Source organism: Dromaius novaehollandiae, chromosome W, assembly GCF_036370855.1.
Source record: "Dromaius novaehollandiae isolate bDroNov1 chromosome W, bDroNov1.hap1, whole genome shotgun sequence".
NCBI lineage: Eukaryota > Metazoa > Chordata > Aves > Casuariiformes > Dromaiidae > Dromaius > Dromaius novaehollandiae.
This window is the reverse complement of record NC_088130.1, coordinates 42,744,438-42,763,998: the sequence shown is the minus strand read 5'-3', so window position 1 is coordinate 42,763,998 and position 19,561 is coordinate 42,744,438. Positions and strand designations below refer to the sequence as shown.

Below are 19,561 nucleotides of genomic sequence, written 5' to 3'. Positions count from 1 at the left end.
AATAGATCCAGTACACTGAACTTTATATCAGGACAAGAATCTCAAATTTTAATTAAGTTTTAACATGAAATATCACTCTGGAAAAAACAAAACAAAAAAACAAAACAAAAAACAAAAAACCCCCAAACAAAACATGCCAAAAGTGAAAACATTCAAGAAAGTCTCTCAAAAGAAAAAAAAATAATCTTACCCATCTGGATGGAGATTTCTCCAATTGCCCACGTGGCATTGTTGCACACAGAAATGAATTCAGGGTTTAAGTTGGTTCCCAAAATGGGCATGAAATCAGCTAGAAAGAACAACATTTTAAAATCTCATCACACAATACAACCATCTTGCCCTAATATTGTAAGTTCACAATAAAACTTTTTTTTTTTAAAAAGCATGTAAGCCTATTTAAATGGTTGGAAAGTGTTATGCACGAATTAACAAGAGCTATATTTCTGCTACGTAGTGGATTAACCTGGATTTTAGAATCTAAACAGATCAATACAAGTCTTTTCAAACTATGATTTGAAAGGTTCCTAGTAAGATTTTACCTTTATGTACATCTATAAATTTTTCTCCCTGTCTTTTGGGGATGGGAAGTGAGGGGGAGAGGGGTAGGGAAAGAAAAAAAAAATCAAATATAAGTACTTCTAGTTTTTGTAAGATAGTTGAACAGCCCTCAAAGCACGTAGAGAGCTACACATTCAGCTATGCTTGAAAATAAAGCCTAGAAGGCAATCGCCTCCTTGATTAAATGTACTCTAAGAAAATATTATTAATCACAAAGATAAGATTATGGTATTTGCCAAAATAAATTTTCAGTTTCCAGCCTATCCAAACACTCATTTGACAAGCTGAAGGCATCTCCAGGGCATTTGAGGGAAGAGACAACAAATATTTTAGAAGTTTGTAACTGATGCTACTTCCCTACCAAAAAGGAAAATTTCCCTCTAAGTTTTCTAATTTTAATATATATGTAATTATATAACACTAAATTAAAGTAGAACAATAGAATTTACAAACTGAAGAATTTAATCAAAGAAAGCAACTGTTCTAATTAAAGTCCAAGTCTATCTGTATTGCTTTATTCCAGCAAAACAGGCAGCTCATTGCATTATAAAAATCAAGCGACAAAACGAACCTCTTCACTGTCTATAAAAGGAAAAATACAGATCTTTAAACGCACAGTTTGAAGTAGAGAAGACTATACACTCCTGCTGATAAACGGTAATGAAAACTAACACCACTGTAACAAGGCCAGCTACAGAAGCTGGCTTAACAATGTCTAAGCCAACTTCTTACCAATTTGTAAAACAAGTCAATTGTTTTATATATAAAAAGAAACATACCGATGCAAGGCTTAACATGCTGAAAACACGCCTTTGTCAGATCACCTAACAATGCAAAAGAACTCTGTCGTACCTCAGGCATTTTATCCTACAGAAGAAAAAAAAAGATAATTCTAGTAGTGGTTTTCTCTTCAGAAAGAAAATTCTGGGATTAAACAGGTTCATCTCACCTGCATGCATTGATACATTAGTGTCAGGATATTGCTGCGAGCCACTAGCTGTTCAATGTTGCCTCCAAGTCCTTCAGCTAAACCACTAAGTAAATCAAGAGCCACAATCATGAAGTCTTTATCTGGAGCCTCATATTGGTCTGGCTGAGCATTGTGCAACTGCAACAAACAAGTACACATTTTCAAAACAAGTATTACATTATCTCAGAAGTACGCATGAAAGAAAAAAAGGTTTTCTGACTGCAGCTTCATTTAGACGTTCAACAGTTATACTATAAATCCCTTTACATAGCCGTAATATTACATACTTAATACATTGATTGAAGGAGATATTCTGAAATCCTAGGAATAGCAATAGAAAAATACCATGGCTTGTGCAAGGGTCTTCTGCACCAGATTTACACAACGCTGGTACACAGGTTCACAGTATGGAAGGAAGCCAGATTGCAAGGCAGTAGCAACTGAGGACAGGCACTGGAATAAATAAATAACAAAAAAGTTACAAGTTTGCCTCATGCCCCCAGTGCCTTTTACTGCAGGGATGAGGGGAGGAGGTGGGCAGTGTCAGCATTGTAAGTACCGTCATATCTAGCTGATTAAATAAAGACAATCTAGAAAATCAGTACTTATTAGCTGAGCCAGGTCAATCATCAGCTAACTGTGACTCTCTCCTAAATATGCCAGTTGATAAAATTTCTCCAGTAGTAGTATCTTCGTAGATGTGGCTGACAAAGTGCATATGAATACAGCTACTACAATATTCAGCCAACACTTACATTAAGCTGTAGCATCTTGTTCACATACAAGCCTTAAAGTTAGGTTATGAAACTACTTTTTCTAAAAGAGTTTTCTTCCTTCAGATTTGGAAAGTATAGCAATTTACATGGTCCAGTTCACACCTTTGGTTTGTTTGACAGAAGCTTTAATAGAGGAATGAGGGGGTGTGTGTGGGGGGGAAAGAGGTAAAAAAGAGAAGAAGGAACACTTTTCTTTGGGATTCTTTTTAAAGAAAAAAATACTCAAAAACAGCAGAAAAGAAATCTAAACTTTCCACTAAACCTAATGATACTTCTTTAGGCACAAGATCTTCTCACTACAATAAGATTTTCTCTGTTACGAAAAATGTCTAACACTGTCAACTTTTATAGTCACACTTCCTAGTAGGAGTTTCTTCAGTAATGCAAGTGTAACTCCTAAAAGAAATTGATAAAGGATATTCAATTTTTAACATTTACCTCTAATAAAGGGAAGAGATCTTTATCTTCATCCTTCAACATATTCCATTTCTGGATTAATGGAGGCATTAGCATCTGAATATATTCCTGTTTAGGATGAAAATGCATCAGCTGCTTAAACAATTTCAATATATTGGTTTTCTAGCCTTGAAATATACTAAATGTGGAATGAAGAACCACTTACACTTTTCTTTTGACAAAAAACAAAGCTGATGTAACATAATTCAATCATTGTTGTAATCTGTTTAAAAATCGATGGCTCTTCTGTCTACTGATAGAAGTTTAATCCTAGTATTTACAACCTAGGTCTTAAGATTTTCAACAAAACAGCAATATCAATCAAATTTGTTTCTAGTATTATAGTTGAGGTAGTAAGAAGTAGTGACTGATGGAACTCAGCTAAACGCTTTTACATAAAGGTAACCTTGTAAGTCTTAATTTCCTCATGCTATTGGTGAGCTCTACCATATAAAAAAAATTTGAAGATTGGTTCTGCCATCACAAGTGTTTATTTAATTATATGCAGAAATACATCAAATGCCTGTATGTGGGAATTATTTTTGTGAAGCAATACTCATGTAATAATTTCTAAATACAACAAAGTGGGAAAGACAATACTCCATTCTGTTCAACAACAGGTTTTTTGTTTTGTTTTTTTTTTTTGGTAGAGGCACATAACCCTTTGCAGAGTGGATCTTTTCCTCCAGGTTTGATTTCAGTCTAGCAACTTTCAATGGCTCCCTGGTTTGTAAATCCACATGATCACCTCAGGGCATATGGAAAAATCTCTTCACTAGCAATACAATCTGGCTGTGCATTTGCCACCTGCTTTCCTCAGCCATGTCCTATTGCCCTCAAGCTACAATCCCATCCATGTTTGTCAAAATTCTTCCTTGAGCAACTAACCATCCATGGAGGCAGTCATTTCCCATCCTTCCAGAAGGACCCATTTCCACCAGTATGCAACAGCTTGATACAGAATGGGTATCTTCTCTGCCACCGCTCAGTCACAAGGACATTAAGCAGGGCATCCCTATAGTGCCTGTTGCTCCCAAGAAGGTATCCAAAGATCCAGCAGATGCTGCCAGCTAATGCTGTGCCCAAAGATAATGTTCTAAAGGTCTGAAGAAAGTCCCACTGCCAGCAGGAGCTCCCATTTATCTTCCTCGTGGTACTGTCAACTGTCAAGTTGGCCAAAGCCAGAGGGAGATTGAAGAAGAGGTCTTCTGATTGCATGAGGCCTTGGATAGGAAGTGAAATGCCATGGCAACAAACCAAATAGTTTTATTTTAGTGTGTCTGTCATGTGAAACATTACAGAGAGACAAAACAAATTCTAATAGCATAAGAAGATGCACGTAACATGTATGTATATTCTATTAATAAGCACACATGCTACAAAAAAACACATGCTACAAAAAACACATTATGTGCCTGTGTGTTACCTGTGCTGTGTCCAAAAGATTTTGTGTTTTTATATATTAAATGTATGTCTATTCCACCCTCTGATAAAGCAGTTTCAGGCAACAATGTGCTCCAATACATTAGAAAGAGACACACAGAGAGCAGCTTAGTTGTACTGAAAGCTGCTCCCCAAAAGAGACCGGTCATTAGAAATTCACATACACATTCCACCTACTTCTAAAAAGTTCTTTTTAGTATCTATACTGACATAGGTATCTCCTTTGACCTGAAAAGTGTTGAGACTGGAAAAAATCAAATTCAAAGCGCAATTCAAAAGCCACTACAAACACAGTGGTTTATTCAAAACAGGGATTGTTTGTGTAGTGGGCAAATTACAAGCAGTCTACATAAGCATTTTACATGTAAATATTTAGTATGATCAAAAATTATACAGAAAGATAAAGATTTCCATTTTGTAAAAAAGCAAAAAACCAAAAACAACAAACAAACAAAAAAGCTGAACCCATTTCTCAGCATACAATGAGCACTTCTACAGAACGTAAGGGATACTCACTGGTTTGTTTAGATGATGTCCTACAGAATCTGCCAGAGTTCCTATAGCATCATAAAGAATGAGCAGGTTTTTATGCTGGTATTTACTAAATGCGAAGACCAAAGTGTCAAGTATATAAGCAAGATAAGGAACAAGCTCTGTACAAGCCTCCTCTTCTAGAGTAGCAAAGGCACTGAGGGACAAAAAACAGGTCAGTCAGTACCTTGAAAACAAAACAAAAACAAACCAAGAAAACTCAACAACATCCCAACACAACACATTTCTGTTCAATACAAGTTGTATTTAGTCCTCAGACTCATCTGAGGTATGTTTTCAAACTGGTATTACTGAGATAACCCAGATCTATTTTGATGGAACACATAAGGACTCACTCGCGCTGCAATGAATAAAATTCAAAAATATTTTCGTAAAGCCATGCATACACAGGAAAAATCCCTAGAAGAGTTACTGTACAGGAAGTTACAATACATTAACTGAAACATTAGGAACCATAACACAAGCTGTTACATTTAATGTGCGCTGTAGCTGCACCTAAAAGCTCCAGTACCATTGTGCCAGATACCATGCCAACATCGGATAGCCTGTACCCTTTGGAGTTCACTACACAGAAAAACAGATAAAGACAGAGAAAACAGAAAGCAAAGGCAGTACATGAACAACTTTGTCCTGCCTTGATCAAAGCACACATCACAGAACCTTATCAGATTGTCTGTTAAATTTTTATGAACGATGGCACCAATAAATAAATAAATAATCATATATACCATCTCAGAGAAATATTAAAATGAAAAAATCATGAGCTATTAAAGATTTACTCACCTGGCTTGTGTCAAAAAAACTATTATGAGCCTATCCTAGCACTAAAAATTTACGCATCACCCTATGAGGTGAACAACCCCTTGCTAGTGTGCTACCAAATACAGAAATGCCTTTTTCTTAGCATGATACAACTGTGAACGCTTTAAATGGCTAACAGCAGTGTCATCTATTATTTTGCTTTTTCAGAAAGACATAGAATGTGAGCAGGAGAACATACGTAAGTCAAAGAGCTTTTTGGGTATCCCCAATTAAAGGAGCAGTTTCTCAATAGCAAAGGAAATGACAGTTAGATATCTGAGATGATATAGAAGTTGGTGATGAAAATATGTAATACTCTATACTCAATTTTCAATATAGCAGGCATTAAAGATCTGTGTAGCTTTTCACTGTAGGGATGCATGTTTTTTTGCTCCTCTCCGAGAATGATCACCACATGTCCTTACAATTTATAAAGCTAGCAAGTATGTCTTGACTTATAACAGCTCCACATTTTCCTCAAAACAGAATTCCCCAGACTGTTTATTTTCTTCCTGCAGCAGTAATTTTAATGAAACTCTACTCTGAAGAAAGTATTTTAATGTATGCTATAAATCTAGCACTGGCTGAACTTAAAAACAAACAAAAAAAAATCAGTTGATTATTTTTGTATTTCCCTTGTTTCCTTCCTATTACTTCAGCAATTTCCACTGTCTATTGCGTATCCTTTGTAAGCACTCCATGAGGGTATTCAACAATTGCAACACAGCTGTTTTTAACTACATGTACATTTTAACCATGTTCTGTATGAGAGAAGTGTGGACAAAAGTTATTTTTAAAAAAAAGTTGTACTGAACTCTGATTCCTTGGATTAAAATCTGTAAAGCAAATATTCTTGTATCATCATGTTCTTGTTCATTCTGGAAGGAACAGGAGCTTATCACTTTGAGGAGACAGGTAGGAAGCGGCTGGAGTTAAAGCAGAACAAATTTGATAGCCAAATGTTTGACAAAGTTTAGAGACAAAAAGGGAAAAACCATATAATACACAAATCCTGCTTAATAAATTTAATTAAACTCGTTGTACCCATTCTCAGGCAAGGATACATCTACCAGTTTGTGCTTAGTACAAGAACTCTGATCTCAGCTTTGCCCTTATGCACCACTAAAACTAAAAAAGCACATTTTAAGCACACAATCAGATGCAGATCTAATACTGCTTTATGAAGAAACCTTATTGGCAAAACTGCTTCTTTTTTGAAGTATCAGTAGACAAGAGAGAAAGGGAATATTATCTCCCAGGATCTCCCTTTCAAGAGAAGAGGAGTCTCCCTTGCAAAGAATTTTAATGCAATTGTTTTGGTGATCCTGAGCCAGATATAAGCAACGTCAGTAACTGAATGATAGGATAGTTTTCCATTGTCACTGGTATTAACTCTGTACATACACATATAAAAGCCAGATGAATGGTGTCAGTGATGATGTCAATGAAACAAGTAATTTCAAATACTGAAAAAACAGGTGTCACATATAGATAACTTTCTTTTACTGCAATATATTCTTTTAGTTCAGTGATTAACATACTATGAAAACAAACTGGACAAGAGAAATGCAAATTAACTTTTTCATTTTATCAGAACTCAGAAGAATTTGTGAGTGCTCCACAAGAAGCTGAACTTACCCCTATTTAAAAGAAAAAAAAATATCAATTGCTAAAAATGGAGTGATGCTTTCATCAAAAAAGGCATTAAAACAGTGTCCCATGAAAATGCAGTGCCAAAAGTAGTGCTTTTTGTTCAAGCTTTGACTCACCTGCAGGCAGCTTCTTGTACTCTCTTGTTGCTATCCAGGATACGCTTTAGCAACTCAGTCATTAATGGCTTCAAGTATGTGTCTGGGGGTTGACTAACTACCCAGTGTGCATAGCGACTAAGAGTCCAGCATGTAATGGAGCGCACAAGAGCCTTTTTGTCAGAGAGGCACTGAATAAGGTGAGGGATCAGCTCAGGAAGATATGGAATCATACCCTGCATGCAGCCTGTAAGGAAAAGCACCATAGCTATTGCAGAACCACAATTAACAGAAGAAGTCCTCTATTAAGTTCTCTGCTTTCTAGAAAGGACATACTCTCATTCTCTATCATGCAGTAATACATTTCACAACATATTACATACGATCTACCTAAGTTATGTTAGCTCCTTACCATAAGCAATACTTAAAATCCCTAATCAAATTTATATACATCTCAATTATATTTCTACTTCAGTGCTTCTCCAAACTCCGAAAGTTCTTCTTTATTATCTGGAGCACAGCAAGTACATCCAAATAAATACATTTGTACAGCCTGGAAATCCTACCAAAAACATCAGTCCACTCAGAGTGACCAAAAAAGCCATATGAAAAGATTCAGCCTTGAAAGTAAACAGTCACTTCATTAAAAAAGATTCTTTAAGAAATTTAATTCTCTTCTTGTTTTCTCCTAGTTTCACACAAATATTGACCAGCAAAAAACCCTACATCTTTAAGATCAGCAAGGGCAGTAACAATAAATCCAGATTTGTCAAAAGTGCTAACTTTTACTTTGCTTGACTGGAAATCAAAAATCAACAAAAAAGTCTCTAGCAACAAAGAAAAAGTATGTTCAGTAGGCACTGTGGAAAAACAAAGATAATCCTGGCATAGCCTCCAGCATACTCCTTCAGTTTCCAAAATGCAGAGGTATGCTGGAAATACTGGCAACTCTTCCCCCTCCCCTTGAGCCTTTGAGTAAGTACAAAGAAATGGAAGAGATCCATCCACAAAAAATACTTCAGTACACTCAAGTCATAGGACTACCATCTTTTGCGTTCCTGACAGGCACTAAACGAAATTAAGACTTAAATTTATTCAGTGTCCCTTTTATGTCAAGCCAAGATAGTACTTTGTGACTGACCCATAAATATGTACTGCAGAGTTACAAAAGGGAAGGAATAAAGGAAACGAGCCAAGATATTCAGCCTCCCAAACATACGTAGCTTTGAAAATGAAAAATTAAAGCAATAACTGCAGTCACCAAGTAGCAGACATAGAGATTAATCAACACACTGAAACCATATCAGCTACGCACACATACCTGTTTGCATGAGTAAATTCACCTAGAATTCTAAAGCTGCTTTAGAACCAACCAAAAAATTCAGCAGCCTGATAGGCAATGTTACCTTACCTTCAGCAATTGCTCCAAGAACAAGGATACCAGATTCTTTGACTACCCATTCTGGATGGAAAAGCAATTCCTTCAAAAGGGGCAAGATGTGTGGCAGAAGTTCATCACGAAATACGTTGGCCAGGACATCTAGAGCAGCAGCAGAACATTTCCCTGAGGAGAATTAATGGAGTGTTAATCTCTGCATAGCATACAACCAGTTGTAGTCAGACAGTATAACCCTCATTTTAACTTCCAGCTGCCGGTGGAGTCTCCAGGTATGAGGAGGAAGAATACTTCTAAGTTATTACAAGACATGGTGATCCACTGTACTCTGATACATAGTTATGGCTCTTAAAGTCAGCTTTGCAGCACATACATAGCCACTAAAGATTTATACACTAGGGATATTAACACACAAAGATAGGAGACCCAACATTACATTGCAACATTACATACATTACATAATTTCAGGATGGAGTAACACTACTGAAAGTCTGTGACTTCAACGTAACATACTAACTAAAGAAACTAAGGGGAGAGGGATATGGCGTAAAAACATTAGCATTCGATTAAAAAAAAAGTTCTAGAGTGATCCACATCTCAAAGCAAAAGAAGCAAAATCATAAAGCTCTAGAGACTGCAAGGAATTTACTGGCCTCTGCACTAAGTTCTTATACCTTACTCCTATTTCCTGATATACCAATATAAGGAGGAAGAGATCACACATGAAAGTTTTTTTTAGAAGCTTTTAATCCTATACTTTTAGCAAATAAAAGCTCATTTAGAAAAAAAGATCAGCAACAACTTCAAAACATGATTGCTCTTGGAGCGTGATTTCAAAACATGAAATCCTTAACTCTGGTTCTCTGCTGTGGCATTGTCATGTTTAGAAAAGTAACGCTAAGCTTGTTTTACAAAGATTGCCTATATATGAGAATTTAAACTGCACTTCTGTGCTTATTGGGCTTTCACTTCCTTCTTAATCTGTCAGAAAGGATCCAACTGGAACAAAAGTATATACAAGATAGGTATCAGAGGTAATACACAAAAGTCCTAAACTCAACTCAAACCACTACTAAGCCCAAATAAAGGCATAGAAAAGTTTCACCTGGAAGGTAGCAACTACCGGAACAAATAATAAACACAAGACTTATTTACTCTGCTCCCAGAAACAGGGCACATTCAGTTCCCAGTTTCAGATAACCTAGATTCTCTCAAGCCTAGATGATATACGTCAATACAGATTTTCCCCTACCTTCCTCCTGCTCTTTCCCCTTCGGGCCGTCATTCCTGGTCAACTTTAGCTTCCTCATCAAAACTCTGGACCATAAGTTGCCCTCTCCCAATTTCAAATATCTTTTTCAAAAAAATTATATTTAGTTCTGCCCTGTCTACAAACAACAGTGACAAGAACAGCTTTGCGAATCTATAACTATACTCTTTTCTAAATAAGAGATTTTACAAAAAGGAGTATATTTATGCTCATATTTTCTTCTAAAATAACAATAATAAAAAATTCAGATATGACTCAATGTTGTTTGATGCATAAGCTTCAAGCTATGTTCATCTGTCACAGAAATCTCAGGACTATGGAAAAGACAATTTTATGTGGACATTTGAATTCCTGAACTGAAAAGGCAGCTTCTTTCAGGAACAAACTTTTCTGTAAGACCCTTCCACCATACAGTGAAAAGGACAAAACAGTACAAGAACAAAATAAAGTGAATGGATTGAGAAGCTTGTGAATGAAAGCTGACACAGCCACCAAGATCAGGTGTTTCATTTCCACACCTTAAGAGTTCAATGAAGTAGCTCAAAATAATGTATGAAGCTGTTGACACAAAACCTATAAATTTTGATTTCCTACTTATATGAGAAAATCTAATTGTAGACTCTCTCGATTCAAAAAGAATGCATGTTTTATCAAATTAATCCACATCAACACACAACTTTCCAATACTCCCAAGATGTCAGACTTTCTCACTTTGTTAGCAAAGTCTTATGAATCACAACTGAGAAGCCAGCTCTTGGATTGACAATAACCTAGTTGAGAACTTGCTCTACCTTTTCAGTTGGTTAGCAGCAGACTCAACAAAAAGACAAAGTGGTAGTCACAGATCTATCTCACACAGAAACAGTCAAAACACAAATCCTTGACTGCTCTAGAATGAGGCTGCTTGATTGCAAAGTATATTTATGTCAGATTCATCAGAATCCCATCCATGATCTTTTATCACTGAGCTTAAAAATCAATCAGTGGCATTTTCTTTCCTTGTCACATGACCCATTGACCCTAAAGATCCCAGGATATATACAGATCATCAAAACTGCTTTTTGCTCAGTTCTCCTCTTTTCATAACTGAAGTTCTACGTTCTGCTCAGAAGCAAATTTCTCACATATAAAAAGAACTACTGGTAATTGCTGGTTGTGGTAGTAGTAGTATATTTGGGGGGGCGGGATATGAGGAGGGGGGAAAAAAAAGAAAAAAAGAAAGAAAAGGAAAAAAAAAGCCACACACTCACATAACACTTTTACAGGGAAGAGTAAAGTACAAGAAAGAATTACCAAGCTTCCTCAAGCTAAGAACAATGTGAAAGGGTTTTTTTTTCTTTCTTTCCTTTTTTTTTTTTTTGGAAGTAAGCATGGTTTATATTAGCTTATAGAATTAAAATTCTAAGCCAAAAGCCTCTGTTAAATTGCATCCAGTGGGTATTTGCAGCTCCATCTGCCATAGTCAACATAAGAAATAAGCTTACAGCTGGCTAGTTTTTGTCAGTGCAGTTACATAGGCAAAATGTGTTATGCATCTGAAAGACTTCCTGAAACACACCAATTATATCAGGAGATAGTTCTGTTTCTGTTCTAAACCAAAGCCTCAGTATTACTATACAAAAAAAATTCTCTTTTTACTGTAGTTACCATATTACACAAGTACCAAGTATTTTTAAACATTTTATACATTACTTTGACATACTTAAATTCCAGTCAGAAATAGTATCATCATCATCAAGTTCATCATCATCATCGTCATCATCTTCAATACCATCTTCTTCATGCTGCTGTGCCACCGTTCGTGAACGATGAAAACGAGGTCTTATGTCCTGTTCACTATCTGGAATTGCTTCATCTTCTTCAACATCCCCCTGTCATCAACATGTTTTAATCAGATAAACTAGTGCAACTATATTGCTCAAAGAAATTAAGAATATAGTGTAAAATTTAGTTCAAGATTTCATAAGCGTATTAAAGATTCACATGCCACTTGTACTGCCCAGCTAACTAAAAATGTCATTTTTCCTGCATTCTGCTATAGTATCTCCCAGGAAAATGAAGGGCAAATAGAAGGAAGAGAACTAAGTTCACACAAAAGTAGAAAGTATCTTTCTTGTTAAGAAATAATTCTTGATGAGAATGAATTGGGAGAAAGTTAGGGGAAAGAAGTTTTAGAGAAATTCTGGTAGGCGTCTATACTCCAAAATGTTGTTATAAAAAAGCCATGTCATTCAGTCCAGAAGGGCATCAGGACTAATTCTGAACATTCTTTTTAGGCTGCATTGTTGCAGCAGTTCATGGGTAAGTTTGAGGTGGGTAGGGATGACAACCAAGAAAGTCTGCAGATCCAGCTATTTTACAACAGACATAACAGTAGCATTTAGATTTGGAACAAAATACGGTGCCCTCAAAAGCTAACTCTCCGTGGAACAGGTGGTAGACCAGTTCTGTACTACCAGCTGAACCATTCCGAGTTACAGGTCACAAGCTGACCAGATTCTTACAGAGCAATAGAAATTGGTGCTCACCTTCAACAGAATAATATCTATCTCTGAGTATTTCATACCATTTACCAGCACAGGTATCAGCCTATAAGGAAATAATGATACATGTCAAAATAACACATAAATAAAACAAGCCCATTTTCAGTTACCGGGGCCATAATTTATTGTTGCCAAACAAAAACCCCAAATCAAGAAAACTTTAGCTTGCTCACAAAAGCTAGTACCTAAACCAAACTCCATTTATGAGGTGTATCGATATTTTGTAATCCAAAAAAATGCCAATTTCAAATTACAAACTTTCTAACTAGAGCTAGCCAGATAGCAGAACCAAGTTTTTACACTTTAAAAAATGGAATATTCTTCAATATGATAAATTTTGTCCAGAAGCACCTTTTGAAAATTAAGTCTAAAGCTTTTGAATAAGAATTTAAACTCTCACAATACACTTGGTAAATAAGTACCAAGGAGTAAACCTGTCCCAGCCATCCTTAGTTAGCTCTCACCGGTAGCACTTATCACTTAACTTGTGGCCGAGGACCCTACCTCACTACTCTTACAGATGAAAGTCTACATTAAACCCCCTCCATCTTTTGTGGTTACTACTTAAGTTCTCAACATGGAAAAGATCTTGACTAATCCATCCTAGAACTTCATCTAGTTATTAAACTGGTTATGCCTATGGACTCCAACTACACAGAAATATAGGTGTCGATCCCTGTATGTTCTGCAACTGAAGAAAACACTTTCTGAAAGTACTCAAGTCAGCAACAATATTCACACATCCCAATGGCATGTTACCTGCAGAACTTTTAACAAAGGAAAAAGTAATATTCAAATTAACACCAATTAATTAGCATTTCTCCAGCATAAAGTATGCAGGAGCTATTCATTTTACAAGAGACTTTCTTGTAAAATAAACAAGAACATGATGTTATACACCCTACACATAATTTTTATTTTAAATTAAAGATGGGACAAGATTTGCTAAAAATCTAAGAGCATCATCGAGTATTGATGGACTTACATATAACTCCTCTGTCAAACAGGACTCAGCAACAAACAAGACATTGAAAGATCACATAAAAGGATGTGTAGTATTACTATGCTCCTACTATGTTTTTATAGCAATTTAAAAATTTCTTAAAAATTGAGTATGAAACTGATGTAATGTCAATGTCCATACCGTCCAGAAGAGGTTTAGTACTAGTCACCTCCCTTACAGCGAGAAGAGGGGTGGAATGAAGAACTGTGCTATCACTCTTTTGTCTTTCAAGCTACAAGTGGAGGAATTAAATGAAACTGTTCTAAAATTTAAAAATAATTTTTCATAACATTAGCTCTCCCGCTTTCAATTCCTGTTCCTTGACCGTTACAGTAGATGTTTTAATCTCAATTCTCTACTTTCTAATGGCTTTTGAAAACTGAAATTTTACTATCTTTTTTTATTGCTTCACATTTATAATGCTCATCTCTGCGGAAAAGCACGTTTCTATTCTCTCGAAATCTTGACTGAGAGAACAGAATCAGAGACATAACTGTCCCAATATATTTATAAAACTTTTCCTGCATATATCAAAAAAGAAAAGTCTACATTTTCTGGGAACACTGAAGAATTCATTTCTTATTGCAAGAAAAAAGTTACAGGCACCACTGCAGACATGTGGATATTTAGATCTCAAATGTGGGCTTTCATTCCTATTCAAATCAAGGATTTACATGATGACCTAAGACTTTATGTTTTCAGGTTTATTAGTCTTTTAAATTTCAGAAAGTTATCCTATCTGAAGTAGTAGAAATGAGTAAATGCTTTCTTGAAATTGCAGTGACGGCCGATATAAACATTGATTCTTAAACCTAAGTCATCGCACATCATTTTGTCTTGTTCTTTATAAAGATGGATATCCCTTGGCATGACTACACACACAGAAGTATTGCACAGAGATACCTCAAACAACATTTGTCAACACTGTACGTATACCACAGTACACCAGATATTAAACATAATGTCACATGGAGAAGTTAGTTTGAGCTTAAGAGCACATTAGTGTATCTTTTCCTCCCTTTGAGCTAGAGGCTGTTAGGCTTGAGATAAAGCACCACAGTGACACAGTTAGGTTGCTTCTGGGTTTAACTAGGTCTGAAATCCTCAGAAGTCTTTTCAATGAACTCTATTCCACAGCCATTTTTATTATGCAGGAGAGCTAACTATAGGAAAATTCTTCTAAGCATGCTGCAAACTAGATATTATTTTTATAAAAATATATAGGAAGAACTCAATTGCAGTTTAAAGACAATTATTTCAAAATGACTACAAGTTGTAATCATTAATACTTACTTAGTAAGATGCCGACATAATACATCTTTACAAATTGGCTGTTCAGCTAAAGTCAGCCAAAACTCACAAGCTTCCAAAGCCACGTTTTCATCTTGGTCCTGGGTTCTCTGAAGCATGTACTACACAATATAGAAAGAAATTTTTGTATAAGACAGGAGTTTTAAGTGCCCAGAAGAACATGCCAACATTGCAAAGTGTGTTTGCAAAAACTGAGCATGCCACCAATGTCATGCCACCAGTCATTTCATTTCTTGAGCAGGGCTGGGAGAGGAAGGACATAAGAGATACTTAAGGCTACAGTGGGAGTAGGCTTTTTGTTTCTTAATGATAGATGACTCGGATTCTAAAATGTCTTTATTACTTAAGTCAGAACCTTATTAGCAAGAAACTATAGACAGAGACCTGTGATTATAAACAGCAGTTTCCCATAGAAAAGCTCCCCTCACACACCCCTTCACCTTTGACTAAGGTACAACTACATACTTAATATGGATGGAAACATTTTGTTACTTCTAATATGTAAAACCAGCTTCTTTTCCCAATCTTGATGACCTGACAGGATGTAATTAAGTAGAACCCATAATAAAAAGACAGTCTCACATTTTACTAGCATGAAAAGTAATTCAGAGATCCTGCATCAAATCTTTAAGCTTGCTATTAAAATCCAATCCCCAATACGGACTACTTTAAACAAACAAACAAAAATCAAATACCTGCATAAACAAAGTCATTTATACTACTGCTACATCAATTTCTTACACACAGCTGTCAAAATAATCTAGGGAAGAAGCCTGCAGCTTCCAAAACAGTAACTTCTGCATTTGTCCATGCCACAACTCTTACTTCTGAAACAGCTGACTTTTCCATGAGCTTTCTAAAATGAGTGAAAGTCCATGAATCTATCTTTCCTCATATACAGATTTAATTAAAACTAAAGAAATCCTTTTTCAGTTGCTTCAGAATACCAGTTTATTCCCAAAATTGAATAGAATGGGATAACCATTGCATCCCTATGCATTTCAGGGACATAAAATTTGCCTTTCCTAAAGGCTAGCTATTGTGATCGAGAACCCAAAGTAAGAGAAATACTGTTTGGAGGTGTCAACAAACTGACTACAGCTCTGAAAAGCTGACAACCAGCACGCCCATTTCAAGTAAGGCTTCATTAATACAACTGAAATTAAGAGATTTGACATTTTCCCTCAAAGGGCTTGAAAATCCACCATTTTGTTATATTCACATATTGGTCAGGAAGACAAAAAACAGAACAACAAATTGTAATCTAATCAAAGGCATTCCTTACACTATAGTTTCCTCTGTAAATGTGCACTATTTGTATTACAGTCTATGCTTCATGAAGTTAGACAGTAACAGGTTAAGAAGGCTACTTACACTCAGTGGTACAAGATAGCCATATATACAGCCTAGAAACTATAGTAAGAACAGTGATCCTAATAACAAAATGAAATGTGGGAAGAGTATCTGAGAGCTTTTTTTAAAACTATCATACCAAATTTTAATAATGTTTAATGATAAGCTATAAAAGTTGTATTGACTTTAGCCAATGAAAATATATTGCTTCATAACAATAAATTACAAAATATAGGAAGATTATTTAGTACACAGTTTTGTGTGCTCCGTAACTAAAGTGTTGTGTTAGTCTTGTTAAATCAAACCATCAAGAATAGCAGGATACACAAAGCCTCAGGAACATATCTTTCTAAGCAGTAACAGACATCTTTATCTGAAGAAAGGAACAGAATGCACACAATCTTATGACTGCAGCAACAAGTGTGGTTGTGTTATAACTTCATGTCATCGACACACTGTTAATTCATTACAAGTCATCTCATTATGCATTGTATAATAAAAAGGTAGGACTTCTACTAAGAAAGATCTTAAGAGCCATGTATTTAGATAAATATGCTCTGTGAACATACAAGCGCAATCTAGTAATTGAAATCTGTTAGGCCTACTCTTGACATACCAAGTTTTCAGGCAAAAAGCAAAACAGAACGAAAACACCCCACACCACCTGAAACCAAAACAAGTCAAAACAAAAAAACACACCTATTTCTGGTCACCTGGAAGTGCATGGTCAAAACAAAACAACAACAAAAAAAAGAACACCCAAAACACAAACTTAACCATTCCCTTATGCTCTGGAAACTTGGCATGAACATTAATACTAAATCTGTCTTCTTCAAAATTATGTTGTTCAAGATCTTCAGTCTTAGAATCACTACTGGATCATTAATATTCTTAACTACTTAAAAAAAAAGTCATTCTCCATATCTATAAAGAACATCACATGGATATAAGTTTCTCTTTGTAAGACTTCCTGCACTTTTTAAGAGCAGTCATCATCAGCAGTGTTGAACTTAAGAGGCACTCAAGCTTCAAAGGGGCAAAATAATGACTGGTGAATGCTGAGCAATAGCCACAGTTCTGGGATATCACATCTGCACATACCAAGGCATATATTGAACTGGGAAAAACAGCAACAGTACCTGGTAGTCCGAAAACCAAAAGAAGTCTGGACTTTCTGTTCTAGAACAGAAATTCACTATTACTATCTTATTCTAATTACAGAATATCAGATGTAATGAGCATACAGTCTTCAACCTTGTTCTGGTTGGTGAGATTTCTACCTGGAAAGTCTGGAAGTTCCTTACTGACCCTGGGAGAGTGAGAAGTTATCACTTGTTGACAGTATCATTCCCAAAACTTTATTCTCTAAAAGAAGACTCCTCAATCAAACAAAAAAGCCCAAGCACCAGCAATCACAGGGTCTCCTTGCTTGTCCTATGCTATATAAGGACCTGCCTTGGCAGGACTGATGCACTGAAACTCGAAAAACTAGGAAGATTATAGAGTGGGACAAGACGTTCAAGGGTCATCTAATTATATCTCTGACAGAAGTTTGTGTCCAAGAACAAAAAAATTAATGCTTTCTTCACAATGCCTGGACCTAGTCATCACGGGATTTGACACTGGTTCATACGAAATCTGCATGAGAAACATACTGATCTTAGCTATTCTTCCAGTCTGGTAAGTCACATAGGTACAGGCTACCTAGAAACTGGCATGTCAGCCAGTAAAGGTGGAAATTATTCATAGATCATATGCAGCTGAAGACGATGACCAGGAGCTGACTGGTCCTCTGGTAGGCAAGCCCAAACTAACCTAGAACGATAAATCAGCTATCTAATTACATTAACCTCTATAACTGAATGTAAAGGGAGGCAAATTCATTAGTAGCTCAAGACAGCATCACAGCTATATAACATAACATGCCTCTTCCTTGATGTGGCCAACACCTCTGGAAAAAAAAAATGTGTTGACAGCTTCAATGTGAAAGCTGTAGCTGTATCTTATCTGCTTATCTTATCTGTTTTTTAACATGGTCTTCTCACTTGTGGTCAGAAAATGCCTGGCTGCTCCACAGTATAACTGATCCTGGTGATTTCAGGATCAATCACCTTAATGAAGGCAAATGACTGTAGTATGCATTGCTGAACAAATGCCAAGTCAGCAAGTAGCTAAAAAGTCAGTTTCACAGCCTCAACCCCGAAGGCAAATGAAAAGTAGGCAAGTGTTAAGAGCAATATACATGTTCCAATGAAATGCTTTTTATTTGTTATTGTTTCTACAACTCCAGAAAGACTTTTGCATGCAATTTGAGAAACAAGACTCACTTCAACTATACTAATCATATGAGGAAGAAGGCGATCCATTCGAACTTCCAGCAACATTACCAGAGCACGGCAAACATTTTTGCGTACTTCAGGCTCCTCATCACCAGCCAATGCAAAAAGATTCTGTTGAAAAGTAATACTGGTTGAAAAGTCTCGATTTATCCAGTGCATCTTTTATTTAAATTTACATTATTAGAAAACTAAAGTATGCAAGTATGTACTTCTGTTCCCTTCCCACCCCTACACCTCATCAGAATACCACATTATTTCCTAAAGACACATAGCTGAGCAAATAACCTCCCAGAATCTCAACAACATTCATCGTACACATGATCAAAACATTAGACACTACTACAACAATATTATTTCCTGGATTTTTTGGGGTAACCTAAATGAAGGTCTAGAGCCAGAAAATTGCTTCAGTAATTAACAGCTGCAAGTCAGGTACAAAATACCACTTTTGTAATCCATATTCAATAGCAGTATTCAGAGAGACCCGTTATCTTAGATGGGCTCAGTGAGACAATCCCGGTACAGAATTCTGCATCACGGGTAAGTGACAGACCTCTGTCGCTGCTTTTACATCTTTATGGAACAAGAGGTTCCACTTATGAAAAGGAAGCATCTTTAGAACTACTACTTCCTGAGCTGGGAGAGCACTCAGACTGCTCAGCTCAGGGCACAAGCACACAGAAGAAACTTCAGTGCCATGGGGTTGATATGAAGATAGGGATGGGAAACCAGATGCGTGAGGAGGTTAGGTGTTGTAGAGCAGTATTCAAAGCTCTTGGCAAATCAGATCTGCAATTTAAAGGAAACAAACAAAACCCCCACATTAAACAAGAATGCACACCCACCTCAATAAAAGAATCTATGTGCAACATAAGAGCTTGAGTTCTGCTGATGATAAATTGATTGACACATGCAACAGCATGGGACCTAGAAATGAAACAGTTGATATATGTTATTTTTCATGTCTTAAACCCTTTTTCTTAGCTTTTCATAGGCACAAAAAACATTACAAAATAAAACATCACATTGATCAAATATTTTC

The 19,561-nt window shown here is 36.1% G+C and overlaps 1 protein-coding gene across 2 annotated transcripts in view; it reads right to left on the bottom strand.

The window, feature by feature from the left end:
- LOC112988736 (transportin-1) overlaps nucleotides 1–19,561 on the bottom strand; it is an 80,295-nt gene that overhangs the window by 15,588 nt on the left and 45,146 nt on the right. For both annotated transcript variants that reach the window (XM_064500123.1, XM_064500122.1), the window contains 13 exons: nucleotides 19,365–19,446; nucleotides 18,508–18,630; nucleotides 14,810–14,928; nucleotides 12,499–12,559; nucleotides 11,673–11,841; nucleotides 8,716–8,868; nucleotides 7,326–7,551; nucleotides 4,720–4,891; nucleotides 2,743–2,829; nucleotides 1,874–1,981; nucleotides 1,508–1,666; nucleotides 1,338–1,425; nucleotides 191–289 (listed from right to left, as the gene is read on the bottom strand). In XM_064500123.1, coding sequence (XP_064356193.1) covers nucleotides 191–289; nucleotides 1,338–1,425; nucleotides 1,508–1,666; nucleotides 1,874–1,981; nucleotides 2,743–2,829; nucleotides 4,720–4,891; nucleotides 7,326–7,551; nucleotides 8,716–8,868; nucleotides 11,673–11,841; nucleotides 12,499–12,559; nucleotides 14,810–14,928; nucleotides 18,508–18,630; nucleotides 19,365–19,446 — 1,646 coding nt within the window. The remainder of the gene's footprint in view (nucleotides 1–190; nucleotides 290–1,337; nucleotides 1,426–1,507; nucleotides 1,667–1,873; nucleotides 1,982–2,742; nucleotides 2,830–4,719; nucleotides 4,892–7,325; nucleotides 7,552–8,715; nucleotides 8,869–11,672; nucleotides 11,842–12,498; nucleotides 12,560–14,809; nucleotides 14,929–18,507; nucleotides 18,631–19,364; nucleotides 19,447–19,561) is intronic.